Raw genomic sequence first — 18,779 nt, 5'->3', positions numbered from 1 at the left:
TCACAGGACTACAATTCCCAGGAGATTGCGCGCCCCAGGCTGGCCCCACTCGGATCTCATTCCAACTTCCTTCCGGGTCGCAAGGTCACGTCCTGCCTCCGCCTCTCGGCCCTCCCTGCCCCCCCCCCGCCGCCCCGCCGCCACAAAGACAGCTTTTGAGAAAGTTCCACTCCAAATAGTTGCTTTAAAGTATCCGTATTTTTCTGACTCGCGTGTTACGTGAAACTTCATCCTCAAGTCTAGCCATACGGTCCGTCACAACGTCCTCCACGGCGAAGTAACCCAGGGGGCCTACCACTCCCAGGAGGCTCCGCGCGCGTCCGGAGGACTACGACTCCCGGGAGGCAGCGCGGCGGGCGGGGCTGCCCGTGGCGGTGCCCGCAGGACCCCGGAGCAGGCGCGGGCTGCCCGGCGCGGCGCCCGCAGGACCCCGGCGGCTACCCATGCTGAGGTGAGTCCGCGGGAGCCGCCGCCGCCGCCGCCGTCCCGTGCCCGCCGCCGCCCCGCGCGGCCCCGCCGCCGGCCAGGATGCTGGAGGAAGCGGGCGAGGTGCTGGAGAACATGCTGAAGGCGTCGTGCCTGCCGCTGGGCTTCATCGTCTTCCTGCCCGCCGTGCTGCTGCTCGTGGCGCCGCCGCTGCCCGCCGCCGACGCGGCGCACGAGTTCACCGTCTACCGCATGCAGCAGTACGACCTGCAGGGGCAGCCCTACGGTGCGTGCGGCCGGCCCCCGCGGGCCCCGGGACGCGCCGCGCCCGCCGGCCCGGCTGCAGCCCCGCCGAGCCCCGCCGAGTCGCCTGCGTGCTTGCGCCCCGCGACGCGCCCCGGATCCCGTCGCGCCGACCCCCAGGCCGCGCTCCCGCTCTGCTCCTGGACCCGGGCCTCGTCCCCTCTGTCTGACGCCCAGCCGGGCCAGAGGCGCACTGCCCAGGCCCCCTTCCCGCGCGCCACCGGCGTCCGTCCTCGCCGGGTCGTGCCCCCGAGCCCAGAGCTCCGTCTCGGCGAGCCCGGCTGGAGACAAGCCTCCTCGCTTGGTTCCTGCCGGGCGGAGGCAGCCGGTGGGCAGGTCCCGCCAGCCCTGACCGTCCTCGGCACCCAGGGGTACCCCGGGGCCGTTTTGTTCAGTGCCAGTGTTCCGCGGCCGGGGGCTCAGAGCTCTGATCCCTCACCGGCCTGGCTCCCGCCGGGGCCCACCTTTCCAGGCCCTCTGCCCTCCAGGCCCAGCTCACGAAGCAGGCACCCGGTAGCCCATTTCAGTCCCCGTGCCTGTGGGCTCCTGGGGGTCCTCGGACCCTGCCTGTCGTCCTTTCCTTCCGTGCACACCCACCCCTGGTCTCGGTCTCTGGGTCCCCACCTGCTTGCTCTCCCCGGGAGTCCTGGATCGTCTCTGGCCCCTGCTCCTCCTCTCTCTCAGCCCCCCCACCCCTGGCCTGCATCCAGCACAGCTCCCTGCTGTTCCCTCCAGCCCTTTCTGCTGTCGAGGTCCTGATCCCAGCCCCTGCGCCTGGATTCTGAACGCCCGTAGCTGTATCTGGTGTTGGAGGACCTGCCGGCCTCCGGCTTTTCTTCGAGCTTGCTGCCTCAGGTTTCTGCGAGAAGGGAGCCTCCTCCCCAGTCCTGGGTCTCCGCTCCGAGCCCATCTGCTCTTGGACTGGGCCCTCCTGTTAGAACATCTCAGGCCCAGCCTGAGCCCCAAGTCCTTGGGGAGCCCCAGTCCCTGGAGGCAGGTCCAGACCTCCCCTCACATCCCTCCTCACCCCAAAGGCCGTTGCCGTTTAGAGCAGTGGTTGTTAACCCAGTGGTCGGTCATTGGGTGACGACTTCATGGTTGTCACGAGTCGGGGTGGGGGGTGTCCTGGCATTGAGTGGGTGGGAGCCGGGGATGCCAGTCATCACTGCACAGCGCCCAGGACGCCCCCCACAGTGATCCACCCGGCCCTGCATGCCCGCAGCGCCACGGGGGCCGACCGTGGGTGAGTGATGCTCTTGAACCCAAGGACCCAGGCTCTGGAGGGGTGGGAGGGAGGACCAGGAGCCCCCGAGGTCGCGGGCCCGTTTTCATGGGGTGTTTCCCATTCTCCTGGGTGAGGGCCTTTACCAGCGCCGTCTGGTGGAACTTTCTGGGGTGGTGGGTGTGTGCTAATGCGGGAGCTGGCGGCCACAGGGGGCCCCCGGGCACTGGAGCTGTGGCTTGGGCAAGGCGGGATTGGGGGCGTTTGAGTGCTGGAGGGTTGTAATGAGCTGAAGTCGCCCGGTGTGGCTGGTGACTGCCGTCCTGGCCTAGAGCTTTGTTGGTTTCCCAGAGGAACCGCCCTCCCCGAGGCCCAGGTCCAAGGACTTGAGATAACCCATTTCTCCGGATCCCAGATCCCGGTTGGTTTCCATACTGCTTTCTCTTCCTTGTCCTCCCTTTCCTGGGTCCATGGTCCCCAATCCCGGGATGCCCTCCCATCCCTTTCTGTGACTTCACGTCTTCGCCCACGCGCCCCTGTCTCCTGCTCCGAGGGAGAAGCCCAGGTGTAGCCTGTCTCGTGTGTGGCATCTGTGAAGACCCTGGGCTCTGGGGGTGAGCACAGGGCCTGGGGGCAGGGGCCCACCTGCCCCAGCCAAGGGCTGCCGATGGCCCGGCTCTCCGTGTGCAGCTCACACACCTCCCAGCCCCCTGCCGGGCACAGCAGGCACGTTCACCTGGGGAGAAGCCGAGGGGGTGCTGTTGCCCATGGGGGAGGTGGGTGGTTGGAGACGGGGCCCCTAGTGGGGCTCAGGGGAACCCAGGCCTCTCCGGGACGGCGTTGTCCCCAAGAGCAGCTCTGCTGGGTCATCGCAATTGCGGTCTCCCCTCTCGGTGCCTGCAGGCTCCCCGCGTCCTGGTGCAACCCCTGCTCTGGGTCTCTTCTTTCCTAACTTCCTGTTCACTCCTCTTGAGAAATGCAGGCTGACTGGCTGCTGGGAAGGAAAGGCGTGTGCTCTGTGCCACGGGGTGAGCGGGGCCGAGGGTAATCCGCCGGGTGCAAGGCCGTGGGGCGTGACCTCACCGCTCCCACCTCCCGCCCGGCAGACTCTGGCCCTCCTGGGTGACCTGGCTGCACGGAGCGGCGGCTCCTCGCCGTCTCCCGGATCCCCTGAGCTAACACAGGGCCCCCCAGCACCCGTGTCCGCCTCCTCCCCCAGTTGTTGTGAATAAAGCTGTGCTAGCACACGGCCTCTCCCACTGGTTGGCCTGCGTCTCGGGCCATTGAGACGAAGCCCGTGTGACCAGCAGGGTGAGAGGGTTGACCTGGCCCTTGGCGGAGCAGCTCGCCACCCCTGCTCGGGGCTGGTCCTGTGGAGAGAAGCGGTGACTTCTGTCCGGGTGCCTGGTGCCCTCCCCTGTGGCGTCTGCCAAGCCTGCCGCTTGCCGTCCGGACGGAGCACCGGCTGTAGCTTTCCATGAGCACGAGAGGGTCTCGGCCCTGAGGGGACCCACGTCCCCCTCGCTCTGCCCTCCCCCTTGCCTTTCCCGGGCTTCCTCCGTCTGGACAGCAGAGGCCGCATTCGGGCCCTGCAGGGGCACCCGGCGGAGGACACACACAGTAGGCGCTACAGGTGGCCCTCCCTGTCCACACCCCTGGCTGACTGGGAGCGCCTCTGCGAGGCTGAGCCGAGGGACAGGTGGGGCCCGGGGAGCGGCCTTGCTGGCATTCCAGGAGCTTCAAGGACGGCCTGAAGGTCTGCTGCGCTCTCCCTGCTCGGCTCTCCGGGGGCTCTCACTGCAGTGGCCTCAGTCAGAGAAAAGGCCCCTGGAGGGCTGGGAGGGGTAGAGGCAGGGACCAGCCCTGGGGCCCGTGGCCTACCCTTGCCCCCCTTCTCCTGGGATGGCCTGCCCCTGCCCCTGCCCCTGCCCAGCCCCACCCCACGCTCCCTTGGAAGCCGGCCTTCTCCCGCCTGCCTGGTACCTTCCTGGAAAACAGAGGCGGGGACCTGAGGGGGCCCCTGGTGGCCTAGCGTAGGTCCTCATCTGTGTGGACGGGCAGTGCCTCCCCCTGCAGCCTTGACCTCCAGGACTGCCAGCCCGAGCTTCTCTTGGAGCGGGACCACTTCTCTGTGTCTCTCTTTTGAGTGCTCGCTGTCTGCATCTCAAACTGGAGACCCCGAGGTGGGGGACAGGGGGGCCATGTCCGCCCCCACGGGCCTCGTGGTTTGCTTGTTTCGTGCATCCCGGGTCGGCCTGCAGCTTTTGAAACATTTGGAATCGTGGCTTACCTTTGCCATTTGGGTGGTTGGACGTCAAACCTGGGATTTCTGGCAGCATCCCAGCTGAGCGCCGGGACCCTGGGAGCTGGCTGAGCCCCCTTTGCCCATCAGCGAACGGCGACAGATGGCCCTGAGGGTCAGCCACGTGCCAGCGCCGGTGGGAAGTGGTAGATGGCGCGGCTCCTCGGTCCTGCATCTAACATCCGCGCTGGGGTGCTCTGTGTCTGGGGGAGATCCCCGCTGGCCTTCAAAAAGCAGTCTGCACCGCCCTGCTTGTGATCCCCCACTTCTCATGTGGGGGCGGGGTCCGGCTCCCCAGGAGCTCTGGCTGGAGCTTCTCTTCCTGATTTTCTGGAGCTTTCTTCAGCTGTCCGAAAAGAGGTGGGACGTGGCCCTTGGATGTGGAGCAGGGGCTCCCGCCTGGGGTGATACTGTCCCAGAGGACCCCGGGTGATGTCTGGGGACATCTGCGGCTGTCGCCCCGGGGAGAGCTGCCGGCGGCATTGAGCACGTGGGGAATGCTGCTCAGACCCCCACAGTGCCCGGGGAGGGGGTCGCGACTCACCGGGGTTGGAGTGGGCACCGCACCGCTAGGCAGTGAGGGGCTGGCGTTGGCGGATGTGGTGGTCTCCAGCTGGGGGTCCCGGTGCTCCACTGAGGAAGGCCCTCCCTGCCCTCCCACAGGCACGCGGAACGCAGTGCTCAACACGGAGGCCCGCACCATCGACGCAGACGTGCTGAGCCGTCGCTGCGTGCTTATGCGGCTGCTGGACTTCTCCTACGAGCAGTACCAGAAGGCCCTGCGGCAGTCGGCCGGCGCCGTGGTCATCATCCTGCCGCGGGCCATGGCCGCCGTGCCCCAGGACGTCATCCGGGTGAGTGTCCGCCCTGCCTACGGCCGGAGGAAGAGTGCTGGGCTGGGGGTCGGCCGGAGGCCCCAGGCGCGGCCCTTCACCTCCTCTGCCGTCTGCCCTTCAGGAGGCGGGATGGTGCCTGCTCACTTCCCGTCATTGCCCCCCCCCCCCCGCCCAGACGGATCCTGTCCCCGTGGGTCACCAGGCCATTTCTGGGCACATCTGTGCTCACAGGGACTGGGGAGCTCTTGGCACCCAGTGGGTGGGGCTGAGGGCGCTGCTCAGTTCCCCCAGCACCCAGGACGCCCCACAGAGTGACCTGCCCGATGACCACAGTGCCCGGGGCAGAGGGTGTCCTGATAGGACCTGTGAGGCACCTCGGTGTCCGGGGGTGTGTCCTGACAGGACCCGGGAGACAGCTCGGATGAAGACGCTTTGGCAGACGAGCAGGTGTCGGGTGGTGGAGGGGACTTCACGCTCACCGACGTCCTGTTTGATGCCGGGCACCTTGTGCCCACCGGTGGTGGGGATTCCTGCCATCAGACCAGGGTGCCAGCGTCTGTCATCCACTCACAGCGAAGGGTGTGACGGGCGGTGGGGCTGGGAGCAGCCCCCGGGGACACCAGATCTGACCCCAGACCTGGCTGGCCCCCTCGCCCGATCTCCCGACCTGCTTGCTCCCTGTTGGGTCCCGCCCGGGGGCCCCGTGGGCATTGCCGCCTCACCCATCCCTCCGTCCTTGTCCTCTTTGTGCCCTTGGTCCCCCTTCCGTCCTGTTTTCCAGCACAATCCTGGCCCTGTTGGCCAACTGCAGAGGAGGCGTGCCCGCACCCGGGGGACAGGCCCCTGGGCAGTCTCTCCCCCAGCCTAGAAGCCCCCTAAACTGGTGTCTCGTCCCCAGCAATTCATGGAGACCGAGCCGGAGATGCTGGCCATGGAGACCGTGGTCCCCGTGTACTTCGCTGTGGAGGACGAGGCCTTGCTGTCCATCTACGAGCAGACGCAGGCCGCGTCCGCCGCCCAGGGCTCTGCCTCGGCCGCCGAAGGTAGGCTCAGGCCGCAGGAGCGGGCGGGCTGTGGCTGCGCCAGACCGCTTCGGGGGCCCCGTCTCCCGGCGAGCATGTGGCGCGGTACCCAGCCGTGCGGGTCAGCGGGCCCGGCCCTGGCCTGCCGCGCCCCTGTCTCGGGGTTGCAGCCAAGGCTGTGCAGTTTCTAGCCCCGCTCCCTGACAGCCGCTGATTCCGCGCCAACGGAAGCGTGAGAAACGCGTGTTTGGAGGGAGGGGCGTCCCAGCCGGGCTCTGGCTCGTCGAACCTGGGGGTGTCCGGTGGGTCTTGTCTGTTCTACCTTCTGAGGACAGGGCGTCCCCATCATGCTGGAGCCCATCGGGTGGGGCAGCCGTGTCCTCGGGAGAGGAGGTTTTTTCCTGCCCCGGGGACGTCCATGAGTTTGGCGCAGGGGCAGGGGCGGGCGGCTGTGGGGAATGAGCGAGCGGAAGTAGTCGAAGAAACGCCCCAGAAAAGACCCGCCTGGCGCTCCGTTCGCCCCCGAGCAAGTGGCGGGCGGCACAGGAAGGCCGGTACTCGGAGTCTTCCCTTCCCCGCTGGCCTGGGGCTGCGCGTGGGCTCAGCAGCTCTCGCTCCTCTCGCTCCCGGACGCCGGGCCCTTCCCCGGTGCGGTCTCACGTGCTCCAGGCCACGGGGTCGCTTCTGCATACAGTGGGGCTGAGACCGGACCCCTGCTGTCTGAGGCATGGGGGCTGCGGGGAGGCCGGCTGGGGCCCGGGAACCCCCAGTGCGCGGGCTGACTCCCCCCACCCGTCCTCAGTGCTGCTCCACACCGCCACGGCCAACGGCTTCCAGATGGTCACTAGCGGGGTGCAGAGCAAGGCTGTGAGTGACTGGCTCATCACCAGCGTGGAGGTGAGTGCCGGCCCTGCCTGCCACACGGAGACCCGGGGAGGGGGGCACCGGGCTCCCTGAGTTGACTCCCATGCCTCCCCGCCCGGGGGAGCTTCTGATTGGGAAATCGGGTCAAGTCTCCCACCAGCCCCAGCCGCACATCAAGCCTCCTCGTCCTGCCTCAGGGCCTTTGCACTGGTGGTCCCTGCCTTGCAGAGAGGTCTCCCTCGCACAGGGGCTGCCCCTTCTCGTCATATTACAGCGTCCCCAGTGTTGCATTCCTAGAAGCCCTCAGAACTTTCTGGGGCCGCACACCCCCTGTTGTTCAGAGCTCTGCTGATGTGGGAGGGAGCCGACCTCTGGGTGGGGAGGTAACCGGTTCAAGCAGCAAGCCAAACGTGAAGGAGTCGACTCTATCCTCACGCCCGGTGGTGGTGTAAGCAAGTGTCGAGGGCAGAGGCGCCCCTGACTCTGCCGCTCTCTCTCCCCCGTGCACCTGGGGTGGGGGGTGGACAATAGGCCGGCGGTGGGGTGCACCTTGGGCAGGGGAAGGCTAGGAGTGGAAAACCATGAGGTGGGCAGTGTCTGCTCCGAGGTGCCATCGCGTCTGCCATATCCGCACACCGGCGAGGGGGTCTCCCCGGCCATGAAGGCACAGGGCTAGGGGGCGAGGGGCCGAGTGCTTGGTGGCAGTCCGCCAGCCTGCTCGTGCCCATGTGCCCCGAGTCTGGAGCGGGGGGCGGCCTCCCCGTGGGAGCCCTCCAGGCAAGGCCTTTGTACACGCCTGGGGCCGGAGCCCTGCGCTGGCGCACTGGAGGTGCTGTGGCTTCACTTTCTCTTGAGTGATGGTCCCACCCGACCCGTCAGGAAGCCGCGTGTCGTCGGTTTCTTTCCCGTCAGCCCGAGTGCCAGAGGCGCTGAGACTGCACATCGCGGCCTCTGACGTGTCCTTGGAGCCTAACCAGGGTTCTGGAGCACGGGAGGCACTCAGTGAGCACGCGTCAGGGAACATGCAGGCCCCCGGGCCCCGGGCCCCGTGGCTTACGCCGGATGGTGCCCGGCTGCTCTGCCCCCACCTGGTGTCGGCGTGCGGGCACAGGTGGGACTTGGGCAGACTCAGGCTCGCAGCCACCGCCTCCCTGTCCAGGACTAAGTGAGTCCGCCTCTCCGTGAGCGCCTTCTGAGCCCCGCCGTGTGCAGGCGGCGGCAGTGGGCAAGGTGTCCTTCCTTCCGCGAAGGACTCACTGGCAGGTGGGGAGGTCTGAGGGCAGCAAACGGGCACTTAGACACAGCGGGAGAAGGGCTCTGGCAGGACAGTGGGTGCCGTCCCCTAGTGGCCCCGTCCCGCGTGTGCAGGGGCCTTCGGGACGTCCAGGCTGCAGGCCTGTGGCAGCGAGGACCGTGCCCGGCCCAGGGTGCCCTGGGCTGCCCTGCACAGACCGGGTACAGGAGGAGGGCAGGCGGGTCAGTGCAGCTGGATGGGCCCATCCAGGATGTGGGGAGGCCGCCGCAGCATCTGCGCAGTCAGTGAAACTCGGAGGAATCCTTCTCTTCCCGCTGTGGGAGGGATTGTGGCGGTTAGGGCAGAGAAAGCCCCAGTGACCAGAGGCCTCGCAGTCAGGCTCCCGGAGGTCGGGCCGAGCCGCAGCTGGCCTGGTCGGCTGGGGTCAGTAGCAGCCGGAGCCGGCCTGGCTCCGGGGGGCCCTCCTCGCCCCCAGACGGTCTGCGTCAGCTGCCGGCCTGGCTGCCTTGGCGTTTACTTTTGGAAACCCCTGCACCGCCTCGAGCCCTTTGCCGTGCCTGCTGTTTGCGTGCAGGTCGGGGTGCTCGGCTGGCCTCCTGCTCCTCTGCGCCCCGTTGGGCCACCCAGCCAGCCCTAGCCTCGGCCCCCCTCTAGGGAGCCCCTAGAGGCAGCGGTGTGTCCCGGGTCTCGCGTGTCCACAGTCTCGCGCTGGGATCCACAGCCAGCCTGTGGCCCCGGGTCTCCGGGGAGCGCTCGCCAGCGGCACCTCCCCCCACCCCGCCACGGCCAAGGCCTTCGCAGAGCTCGCCCTCTGACGGGAGACTCAGGAAAACAGGGCCTCCGCGGCGCGCCGGCACAGACCCCTGGGCCGCGCTGTGGGGCCCCCTCTCTGTACCCCGCAAGTAGCTCTCAGACGGGGGAGGCGTGGAGGCCGAGGCACTGCTGACGGAACGTTGTTCTCGCTCGTCCCGCTCGTGACTTTAGCGAGGGCCGGTCCCTACGTGAAGAGACTCCAGCCGGGGCGTGGGCGCCGGGACCTGGACTGCGGCCGCGACCTGTGCCGGCAGCCGGCAGCCCTCCTCACCCGCAGCGCTCTCTTGCCGGCACCCCCGGTGGCCTGGGGCTCAGTCCTGAAGGACGGGCTAGGCTCCGGGTGGGGCAGCGGGCCATGGCCCTCATGACCATTTCTGCAAAAAAAGCTTTATGGACACGTGGGCACGGCCATTCGTTCATGTGTCGTCCGTGACAGTCCGCAGGGTCCGGAGTGCTGCCCCACCTGTGAGCGTGGCCCGGGCTGTTTCTGGCCACTGGGGCCCCGGCCAGCAGCTCCTTCACAGACTGTGTCTCCGCAGGGGCGGCTGACGGGGCTGGGTGGAGAAGACCTTCCGACCATCGTCATCGTGGCCCACTACGATGCCTTCGGAGTGGCCCCTGTACGTATGCGTGCGCTCCCCCTCCCCGTGCCGCTCTGGCTGAGCCTCAGAGGAGCCCGGGGCCGGGTGTCCTCCTGAAGCAGAAACAGGCTAATCTGAGGCAGCTCTGTGGCCGGAGTCCCATGGCAGATAGGTGGCTGGGCCACGGATCGAGACCAGGTTCCCTGTCCATCCCCAGGCCCAGGTGCAGGGATGTGCCGGGGGAACCCCACGACCCAGCAGGCGGTCGTCCCCAGGGCCATGGTTTATACAGACAGAGGACAGGAAGCAAAATGAGCTCAGGGTGGGACCGTGTGGGGCGGGGGTGGGGACACCAGGCGGGAGCTCCCAGAGCTCTTTCTTGGGGTGTCCCACAGGACGTGCTTAGTCCCCCCTGAACGAGACAGGACTGTGCGTATGTGGTTATGGTCTCCAGGGGCTGGCAGAGACCCAGCGCCGGGTTCTCTGCAGGGTTGGTCTCGCGGGCCCATCTGCCCGACGCCGGGAGGGGAGCAGGTGCTCAGCCTGAACCTCGCGTCTGCATGGATGGTTCAGGGACCCGAGTCCCCCAGCAGCGAGGCCGGCCGGAGCCCGCAGTCCGGTTCCAGACGCCACGGAGGGCCGGCCTCGCGAACCCGCCTCCCCCGGCCATGCTCTCGGAGCCCCCACCATGGCGAGGTCGGGGCTCACGCCAGAGCGTGGATGGCGTCCGCTCGTCCCCGGGCAAGTCTTGCTTTGGAACAAGGACCACCTGAGCAGAGAGGTCGCCAGGTGGCCTGAGGCCCCGACCAGGGGACCCACAGCGCCGCTGTCCCAAGCGCTGCCCCGCCTGGGAGGCCAGGGCCTCAGCAGTCCGCCCAGAAGGCTCAGCGCGGCCCTCCTCTCCCGCCTGACCAGCAGCCCTTTGAGATGATTCGTCCCAACTTCCACCCCCTGCCACAGGGTGTTTTTACTTATTTCCGAGATGGAATTCACATAACGGTTATTTTTTATTTCTTATTTTTCTAAAGATTTTATTTACTTGACAGAGATCACAAGTAGGCAGAGAGGCAGGCAGAGAGAGAGGGGGAAGCAGGCTCCCCACGGAGCAGAGAGCCCGATGCGGGGCTCGATCCCAGGACCCTGAGATCATGACCTGAGCCGAAGGCAGAGGCTTGACCCGCTGAGCCACCCAGGCGCCCTGTAACACTTAAATTGTTCTTTTAAACCACGTAGTTTAGTGGGACACTCACAGAGTTGTGCAACCATGGTCACTGACTTCCAGAAGGTTCCATCTCCTCTGAACAAAGCCCTGTCCCCATCGGAAGTCACACCGCATCCGCGGTCCCCTTCCCGTCCGTGGTCGGGGGTCCTGGTCGGGGCTCCTGTCTGGTTCCCTCCCTGTGTGTCTTGTCGTCTTCTCCCCCTGAATTTTAATACTGTCGACGTGTGATATGTCGGCGTGTGGACCTTGACCTTGGGAGGGTTCCAAGGTCCCCTTACCACGTGGTTGGGCACGTTGCTTCAGATCGTAGGAGCTGGATGGGTCGGGGTCTGCCCCAGTGGAGGGAACCCGCTCCGACCCCCCTCGCGGTGGTGTGGGCGTGCCACGCTCCTGGAGCAGGTGCTGACGCCAGGCGGAGGCAGGCCCCCTGGGCTCCAGGGCCCCGGGGCAAAGTGCTGGGGAGTGAGCAGGAGAGCTGGAAGGGCCCAGGCCCCAGGGGCTCAGCCTTGCAGACACGGGGTGCCGTCCTCCTGGGGGTTGGAGCGGAGCCGGGAGCCGTCTGGTGGCGAGGCGGGGCTGCCCGGGGCCCGCTCCGGCTGCCGCGATGGGGACCACGAGGTGCCAGGCGGGACCTGGGGCTCACCGCTGGCCTTGTCTCCCGCCCGCAGTGGCTGTCGCACGGTGCGGACTCGAACGGGAGCGGCATCTCCGTGCTGCTGGAGCTCGCCCGCCTCTTCTCCAGGCTCTACACCTACAAGCGCACGCACGCGGCGTACGGCCGGCCAGGGGAGGGGCTGCCGGGAGGGCGGGCTGCTGCGTGTGGGGGTCGCGCACCCGGGAGTAACAGGGTCTGTGCGGAGGCCCCCTCCCCCGTGGGCCTGGAGCTGAGCCCTGCCCAGATCCTGCCTCACAGGCCCACAGGGTCCTGTCTGGGGGCGGCTGTGGTCGCCACCCTGGGGGCGCTCCTGGCTCCGAGGGAGTGGGGGTCGGGTGCGGCCCCACCCCCCAGAGAGTCAGTCATGCTGGGACGGGGAGACCCTGCTCTGGGGGCTGGTCGGGGCTCAGTACCTGGGGGGGACCGCCTGCTCGCCGGGGTCCTGGTCCCTCTCCTTCACCGCCGACCCCCTGCTGCCCCCACGCCAGGTACAACCTTCTCTTCTTTGCTTCTGGAGGGGGCAAGTTCAACTATCAGGGCACGAAGCGGTGGCTGGAGGACAACCTGGACCACACGGGTGAGCGGCCCCCGGGGGAGCTGGGGACACGGGGTGCCAGGGTCCTTGCTCCCCGCCCGTCCCAACCATCGCCGCCGCCCCGCAGATTCCAGTCTGCTCCAGGACAACGTGGCCTTCGTGCTGTGCCTGGACACTGTGGGCCGCGGGGACAGCCTGCACCTGCACGTGTCCAAGCCGCCGCGGGAGGGGACTCTGCAGCACGCCTTCCTGCGGGAGCTGGAGGTGGTAGGTGCCTTCCTGCCCGCGGCTTGGCCCGGGGCCGCGGTGGGAGTCAGGGCCTCGAGGGGAGGGGAGGTTCGGCGAGGGGCTCCGGCGCTCCCGGCTCTCAGGGCCCCGTGAGCCTCCGTGAGCCGAGCCGGGGCGGGACCGTGGGGCCGAGCGCCACCCTGACGTCCCCGCGCCCGCAGGTGGCGGCGCACCAGTTCCCGGAGGTCCGGTTCTCCATGGTGCACAAGAAGATCAACCTGGCGGAGGACATCCTGGCCTGGGAGCACGAGCGCTTCGCCATCCGCCGGCTGCCCGCCTTCACCCTGTCCCACCTGGAGAGCCACCGCGACGGCCAGCGCAGCAGCATCATGGACGTGAGGTGAGCGCGGCCCCGGGGCCTCTCCTCTGTCTGCCCCCGCGGGTGGTCTCTGCGGGCCGCAGCGTGGACAGACACCTGGAGGGAGCAGACCTGGTGTGTGGGTGGTGGGGAGGGTGGCAGGCCTGAGCCCGGCGGCGGGGGAGCCGGGGTCGGGTTACTGGGCCCCCCCTTATTAGGGATGGGGGGCGTGTGGAGTGGTTTGGGGTCCTCTGGCCCCCACATGTGATATCCAGACCCCACCTGTGACCCTCAGACACCAGGTTTTACGGTCTGCCCTGTGGCTCGGAGGCTGTGGTTCCTGCCCCTGGGCCTTCGCACGGCCGTGCCGAGGCCTGGAGAGGGGTGCCCCGCCTCCGCACCCCTCCTCGGAGCCCTCCCCGCCTCTCCTTCCTCACGTTCGCTCCGTCAAGGTGCTGGGCCCCTTTGGCTTCTGCCAGCGGAGGATTTCATTTCCCGTCCGTGTCTCCCAGTGGTGTGCCAGCGCTCCGCAGGGCCGGGGTTCATGTTGGCCGTGGGGCTGGGCCTGGGCCGGTCTGGCCACGTGCACTCGCTGGCCAGCCTTGGGCCCGGCCCAGCTGCCGGCCGTGTGTCTGCTGGGGGTGAGCAGCTGGGCTTGGAGGAGGTGCTGGCTGGCTCCAGGCGAGGCCCAGAGAGAGAGCAGGTGGGGGCAGGGCTGTGGACCATTCCTGGGGCATCAGGGAGGCTTCCTGGAGGAGGTGATGCTGGAGCTGAGGGTCATGGGCCCAGAGAAGGGCGTTCCAGAGTGGAGGGAGTGAGAGCCGAGGAAAGTGCTCTCCCGGCTCCCCCCGCGGCCCAGCACCCCCACCGGCCCCCACGCCCCTTTTCCGGGTCTGCATGTCACCAGCTATACTGGGTGTCCCCTGGCCTGTTGTCCCCCAGTCTTTGCCCCCACGGTCACAGATGGTCTCCCCCTTCCACATGAGGACATCCGCCGTCCCACGTGGGGCTGTGCTCCGGCACTCGCCACGTCCGCGGACGCCCGGCTTCCAAATCAGGCCCCGTTCCTGGGTTCTGGGTGGGGGTGAATGTGGGTAATGCCGTTTGCCCCCCTGCAGCATCACCTCAGCCCTGCCTGTGACAACGGCGGATGGGGGTCCCCCAGCCACCCCCACATCGGCGGCGAGGAAACAGGCCCAGGGCCGCAGTCCTTCCGACAGACGCGGGGTGGGCGCCCCCGAGCAGGCCGCAGCCCCTTTTCTGTTGTCGTTGGAGGCGCGGCTGTGCTCTTCCGGTGAGCTTGACGGACGTGGGTTGCAGATACCCACGCGTGTTTTTCCTACCCCTGTCCTAAGGTCCCGGGTCGACTCCAAGACGCTGACCCGCAACACCAGGCTCATCGCGGAGGCCCTGACCCGCGTTATCTACAACCTGACGGAGAAGGTGAGGCACCCCCCACGCCCCCTGGCCCCGGCGCCCCCCAGCCAGCGGGTCGGACTCAGGGCCGCCCCTCCTCTCTCCACAGGGGACCCCCCCAGACATGCCGGTCTTCACGGAGCAGATGGTAACGGCGGGGGCCGGGTGGTGGGGGGAGGCAGGGTCGGCGGGGGGGGGGTGGTTCCCGTGACCTTGGCCCCCCCCCGCAGCAGATCCAGCAGGAGCAGCTGGACTCGGTGATGGACTGGCTCACCAACCAGCCGCGGGCCGCGCAGCTGGTGGACAAGGACGGCACGTTCCTCAGCACGCTCGAGCACTACCTGAGCCGCTACCTGAAGGAGGTCAAGTCGCACCACGTCAAGGCCGACAAGCGGTGAGTCCGCAGCGACCCCTGCCAGCGCCCTGTGGCCGCGCGGCCGGCCCCCCGGGGTCTTCCCCCCGGGGCTGGGGTCGAGCCGGTGAAAGCAGAGGACGAAGAGTAAAACAGAAAGTACGGGTACCCGATTAAACGGAGTTCCACGGAAATGAGTGTTTTCTTAGTGTAAGTATATCTCGTGTAGCATTTGGGATATACTTACGCCAGGAGCCGGTTCTTCTTCATCTGAAATCCACACGTAACCGACAGCCCTAAACCACCTGCTCTCTGGTCCTTCTGTGCCCGGGTCCCCCATCTGGCCCAGGATGCCCCTCCCACCACGGGCCGAGCTAGCGCTGCAGGGCCTCGTGGTAGGAGGGGAACCTGCAGGTGTGCACAGGTGGGAGAGACCCCACACTGCTTGGTGCCCCTCGCTGGCTCTCTGCCTTCTCCCTACTCGTGGTGTGCCTGGGAGTCAGGGCTCTTGGACAGAAGAAGAAACTGAGGTTCAGAGTGGACCCCAGCTGTGGAGCCAGGGTCTCTGATGCCCAGACGCTGACCATCTCCCCTTGGTAGTAACGTTCTGTGGACTACTAGACTCTCACACAGTGACTCTAGTTCTTCTCTTTTTTTTTTTTTAAGATTTTATTTGTTTCGAGAGGAGAGTGTACGCACACACGGTGGGGGAGGGGCAAGGCAGAGGGAGAGAGAATCTCAAGCAGACGCCACACTGAGCACGGAGCCCGACGCAGGGCTCAGTCTCACGACCCTGAGATCATGACCTGAGCAGAAACCAAGAGTCGGACACCCAACTGACTGAGCCACCCCAGCGACCCCTATTCCGTTTTTAACGAGTACAATTTGACACCCGAAAAAAGCAACAGGGAGTAGAGGCCAGTCCTTCCCCCAGGAGGGTCCACGTGGCCTCGTGCGTGGGCACACACAGGCACGCGCGCGGCCTCCTGTTCCTGGGCTGGGGGGACTTCTGGGGGCTGCGGGAGGAGGTGGGGCAGCCGGGTGAGTGCGCTGTCTCCGCAGGGACCCCGAGTTCGTCTTCTATGACCAGCTGAAGCAGGTGATGAACGCCTACAGGTGAGTGGTGCCCCGGTCACGGCCCGCGGCGCATGGTCCAGCGGCAGACCCTCCCCCGACTCTCCAGTGCCCCGCCTCCCCGCAGGGTCAAGCCCGCCATCTTCGACCTGCTCCTGGCCGTCTGCATCGGCGCCTACCTCGGGATGGCCTACACGGCGGTCCAGGTGAGCAGTATTGAGTGGAGGCTCAGGTGGGAGGCGGGGCCCCTGTGGGGGGTTGACCAGGCCGGGTGAGTCCTCGGCCCTAACCCTGCGTAGAGGCAGACGACCCCCCAGTGGCACTCAGGCCTTCCTCGTGGTGGCGGAGCTCCGACCTCGCGGTGGCGGGGCCTCGGCCTCACGGGAGCCTCCCCGCTGCCCCCAGCACTTCGACCTCCTGTACAAAACAGTTCAGAGACTGCTCGTGAAGGCCAAGACGCAGTGACGTGGCCCCTCGCCGGCGCCGAGCCCCTGCCCGCCGCCCCTCCCCGCTCCCGGCCGGCAGGAGGGCAGGGCTGCACCCCGGGCTCCGCGGCCGAGGCCCGGAATTACAGAGCTTTTCTGTGTTGCTCTTGAGGACCTGGGGGATTCTTTCTCTTTTTTGTCCTTTGATCTCCCTCGGAGGAGCTCTTGTTGGAGGGCCCGGGCCAGGCCTTGGACTTGGGGACAAGTATGCGGATGAGCTCCCGGCCCCGCTGCCCCTGATCAGGGCTTGCCGGCCGCGGGATGGCCGACGAGACACCCCCGCACGTCCTCCGTGTCCCTCCTCTTGGCCATGATGCTGAGTGGGGACCGCAGGCTGCGGGGCAGGGGGCCGCCTTCGCCGGCCCCGGTCCACCCGCCACCCCGCCCCGATCCCGCTCTGGTGACGCGGGTGCTCATCCCCCTGTCTGAAGAAGGAGCCCCAGGTTCCGGCCCCTCCCTCGGAAGCCTCGTGTTCCCCCACGGTGGCCTGGGCCGAGGGCAGCCGCCTCAGGGTGGAACGTGACTCCCTTGAGCCCCAGTGGACGCTGGTGCCCTGAAGACCGGCGGCCTCCCTGGTCCGGCTCCTGCGCCCTTCACCTTCACGTGGGCTTCTCGCCGCCTGCCGCCCCCGCCCCGCCGGGCCCCAGGGAGCTGGGGCCTGTCCCCCAGGAACCTGGGTGCCTTCGGAGCCCCTGGGGCAGGAGGCGGCCGTGGAGGAGAGAGAAGGCCTCTCCCCCTCTGCCCCTTACCTCGGGCTCGCTGGGCCTCCGCCACCTCATCCACAGAAAGGAGGGTGTGTTCTGGGCCCCCAGGAGGGTGTCCAGGCTGGGGGTCAAGGGAGAGCGTGTGCTGGAGAAGGTGCAGCTGCGGGCCCCACAGGGCTGCCCTTCCCGGGGCCTGGGACCTGGGGAGGAGGGTCCAGGCCTGAACCCCACAAATCAGGCTCCTTGGAAGGGAAAGGGTGCGGAGGGGGTGTCGAGCGCTGCTGAGACTGATCTCAGGGAGACCCAGGCGAACGGATTCATTAGCAATATAATCAATTAGGTGTTCTGTGCTGGGGGGTTCGGGGTGAGGGAGAAGGGGGTTGGGCCCCTGCCTGAGCCTCCAGGGAGGCCTTCACGGAGGCTGTGGAGGAGCAGGGGGACTAGGTCCCCCCGTGTGTCCCCGGCCAGCCCTCAGAAGCCAGCTCGCGGCAGGGGACAGGCTCCTGGGGGCTGCGTCTCTGCCTCCATCCTGAGCCTCCTCCCTTCGGCAAGCGCCAGCCTCCCTGGCAGGGCTGTGTTCCAGCCCCCCAGGCCCCCCAGGCCAGGGGGAGCGGCAGGCACGGGAGCCACAGCCTTTCCTGCCTGTGCCGCTTTCTCCGCCCTGCTGGGTGGCCTGTCTTCCCCCAGACTGTTTACTGAGTGCCCAGCCAGCCCGGCCACCTCCGGGGGGCAGGATGCAGGGACTGGTGTTGGCTCGTGGTCCCCTGTGCACGCGGGCTGCTGGCGAGTGGGTGTCCTTCCTCCCAGGGCGGCTCGTCAGCTCCGGCTGGCTGTGGGATGCACTTGGACGATCAGAAAATAAAGCCATATCGAACGATGAGCCTCACGTGTCCTGTCCGGGGGCTGGCACTAAGGATTTGGCTGTCCCCACCGCCTCCTGCCCCCCAGCTGCCAGATTGGGGTGCAGACCAGCTCGTCGTCCCCTGGGACTGCGCTGGGCCACAGACAGGGTGCTCCCAGTGCGGGAGGCCAGAGGTCTGGGGGTCAGGGAGTGGGCAGGCCTGCTTCCTTCCAAGGCTATGGGGGGTTCTGCTCAGGGCACACTTGGCTCCCGCCTCCGCCTCCGCGTTCTGAGAGGCAGGCTCTGTGTGTCTCGCTCTTAGGGAGCCCCAGGCATGGTGTCGGGCCCCGCCTGCGGCGCACCTGCAGACCCTCCTTCCTGGCCAGGTCACGTGCTGATGTTCCGGCGGACGCGGACTTGGGGGAATGCTTTCCACCCAGGAGGGGGTCGGCAGGCTGTGCAAAGGCCTGCCGCAGCCCCAAACCAGGCTCCAGGGAGGTCGTGGCCAGGGCGGGGTCACTCGAGGTTGGTGGTGGGGGTGTCCGGGGCCCGGGTCTCTGCTCCAGGCCTGGGAGCCCCCATTGCCTGCCCTCTGCACAGGGAGGACCCCATCTGGGGCTCACCCCACTCCGGGTCACCCTGGTCTGTCAGTCCTCCGACGGTGTCCATGTGTCCAGCTCTGTGACACTCAGAACAAAGAAAGGTCTGTCCTCAGTGCTTACCTTCTGGGGTTCTGGGTGCGGGGGAGGACAGGCCACACGTGGTCTCAGAGTTTGCTGGGGTTTCCGACGGGCGACGGGCGGTGGGGAGACCCCGGAGGTGAGCTGTGTGATCCTCCCCCTGCGGGGGTGCTCACGGGCGCCCTCCGGCGGCCGCCGCGGGGAGGACGCGGGCGACAGCGCTGCAGGCTGGGGGATGGGCTGGCGGCTGCGGGGAGGTGGGCAGGCTCTGCCTTCGCAGAGCGCGCTGGGTGACCAAGGTGCGCGGGCTGGGGGCCTGGAGGGGGGCGGCTTGGGTCCCCGGCCCGGCCCCCAGGATCACGGCCACCTCTTCTCAGGCCATCTCCCTTCTGACCCCCTGGGCTGGAAGGCGGCTTCGGCCCCCGCGTCAGCCCCCAGCGTCGAACTCCCCAAGTTTTGGAGGGAAACCAGCCGGGATCTCCTCGTGTTAACATACACAGAGGTTTCCTTTTTACCCAGAAAGTTCCCCTGACTGACAAACACCAGGAAAACAAGCCACTGGTAACCCCGGCTGGGGTTTTTCCGTCCAGCTGCTCAGCACCGGT

General features: G+C 67.6%; 1 protein-coding gene across 2 annotated transcripts; it reads left to right on the top strand.

Annotated features, from left to right (window-relative positions):
• Positions 1–390: 390 nt before the first annotated feature.
• NCLN (nicalin) lies at positions 391–16,053 on the top strand. Of its 2 annotated transcripts, none has more exons than XM_080818724.1 (15): positions 391–712; positions 4,917–5,107; positions 5,988–6,132; positions 6,914–7,008; positions 9,583–9,663; positions 11,515–11,618; positions 11,990–12,078; positions 12,164–12,303; positions 12,486–12,664; positions 13,978–14,065; positions 14,148–14,186; positions 14,272–14,432; positions 15,453–15,506; positions 15,592–15,670; positions 15,870–16,053. In XM_080818724.1, exons 1-15 carry the CDS (start codon positions 529–531, stop codon positions 15,927–15,929), a joined length of 1,689 nt encoding a protein of 562 aa, XP_080674850.1. In that variant the 5' UTR covers positions 391–528; the 3' UTR covers positions 15,930–16,053. The 2 variants fall into 2 exon arrangements, with proteins under 2 accessions (XP_080674850.1, XP_080674849.1); XM_080818723.1 differs by having other exon boundaries at positions 425–712; positions 14,269–14,432.
• Positions 16,054–18,779: the final 2,726 nt, after the last annotated feature.

This window comes from Martes martes (assembly GCF_963455335.1).
Source record: "Martes martes genome assembly, chromosome: 1".
In the NCBI taxonomy this organism is placed as follows: Eukaryota; Metazoa; Chordata; class Mammalia; order Carnivora; family Mustelidae; genus Martes; species Martes martes.
The sequence above is the reverse complement of the archived record's forward strand: the minus strand, read 5'-3'. Positions and strand labels throughout refer to the sequence as shown.

What these genes read in the sequence shown, in the direction of transcription:
- NCLN (XM_080818723.1), top strand. Translation starts at nt 529, where the DNA reads ATGCTGGAGGAAGCGGGCGAGGTGCTGGAGAACATGCTGAAGGCGTCG. An exon ending in AGCAGCATCATGGACGTGAG is followed by an intron (nt 12,665 to 13,977) that starts GTGAGCGCGGCC and finishes CCCTGTCCTAAG; the next exon opens with GTCCCGGGTCGACTCCAAGA. An exon ending in CGGTCTTCACGGAGCAGATG is followed by an intron (nt 14,187 to 14,268) that starts GTAACGGCGGGG and finishes CCCCCCCCGCAG; the next exon opens with CAGATCCAGCAGGAGCAGCT.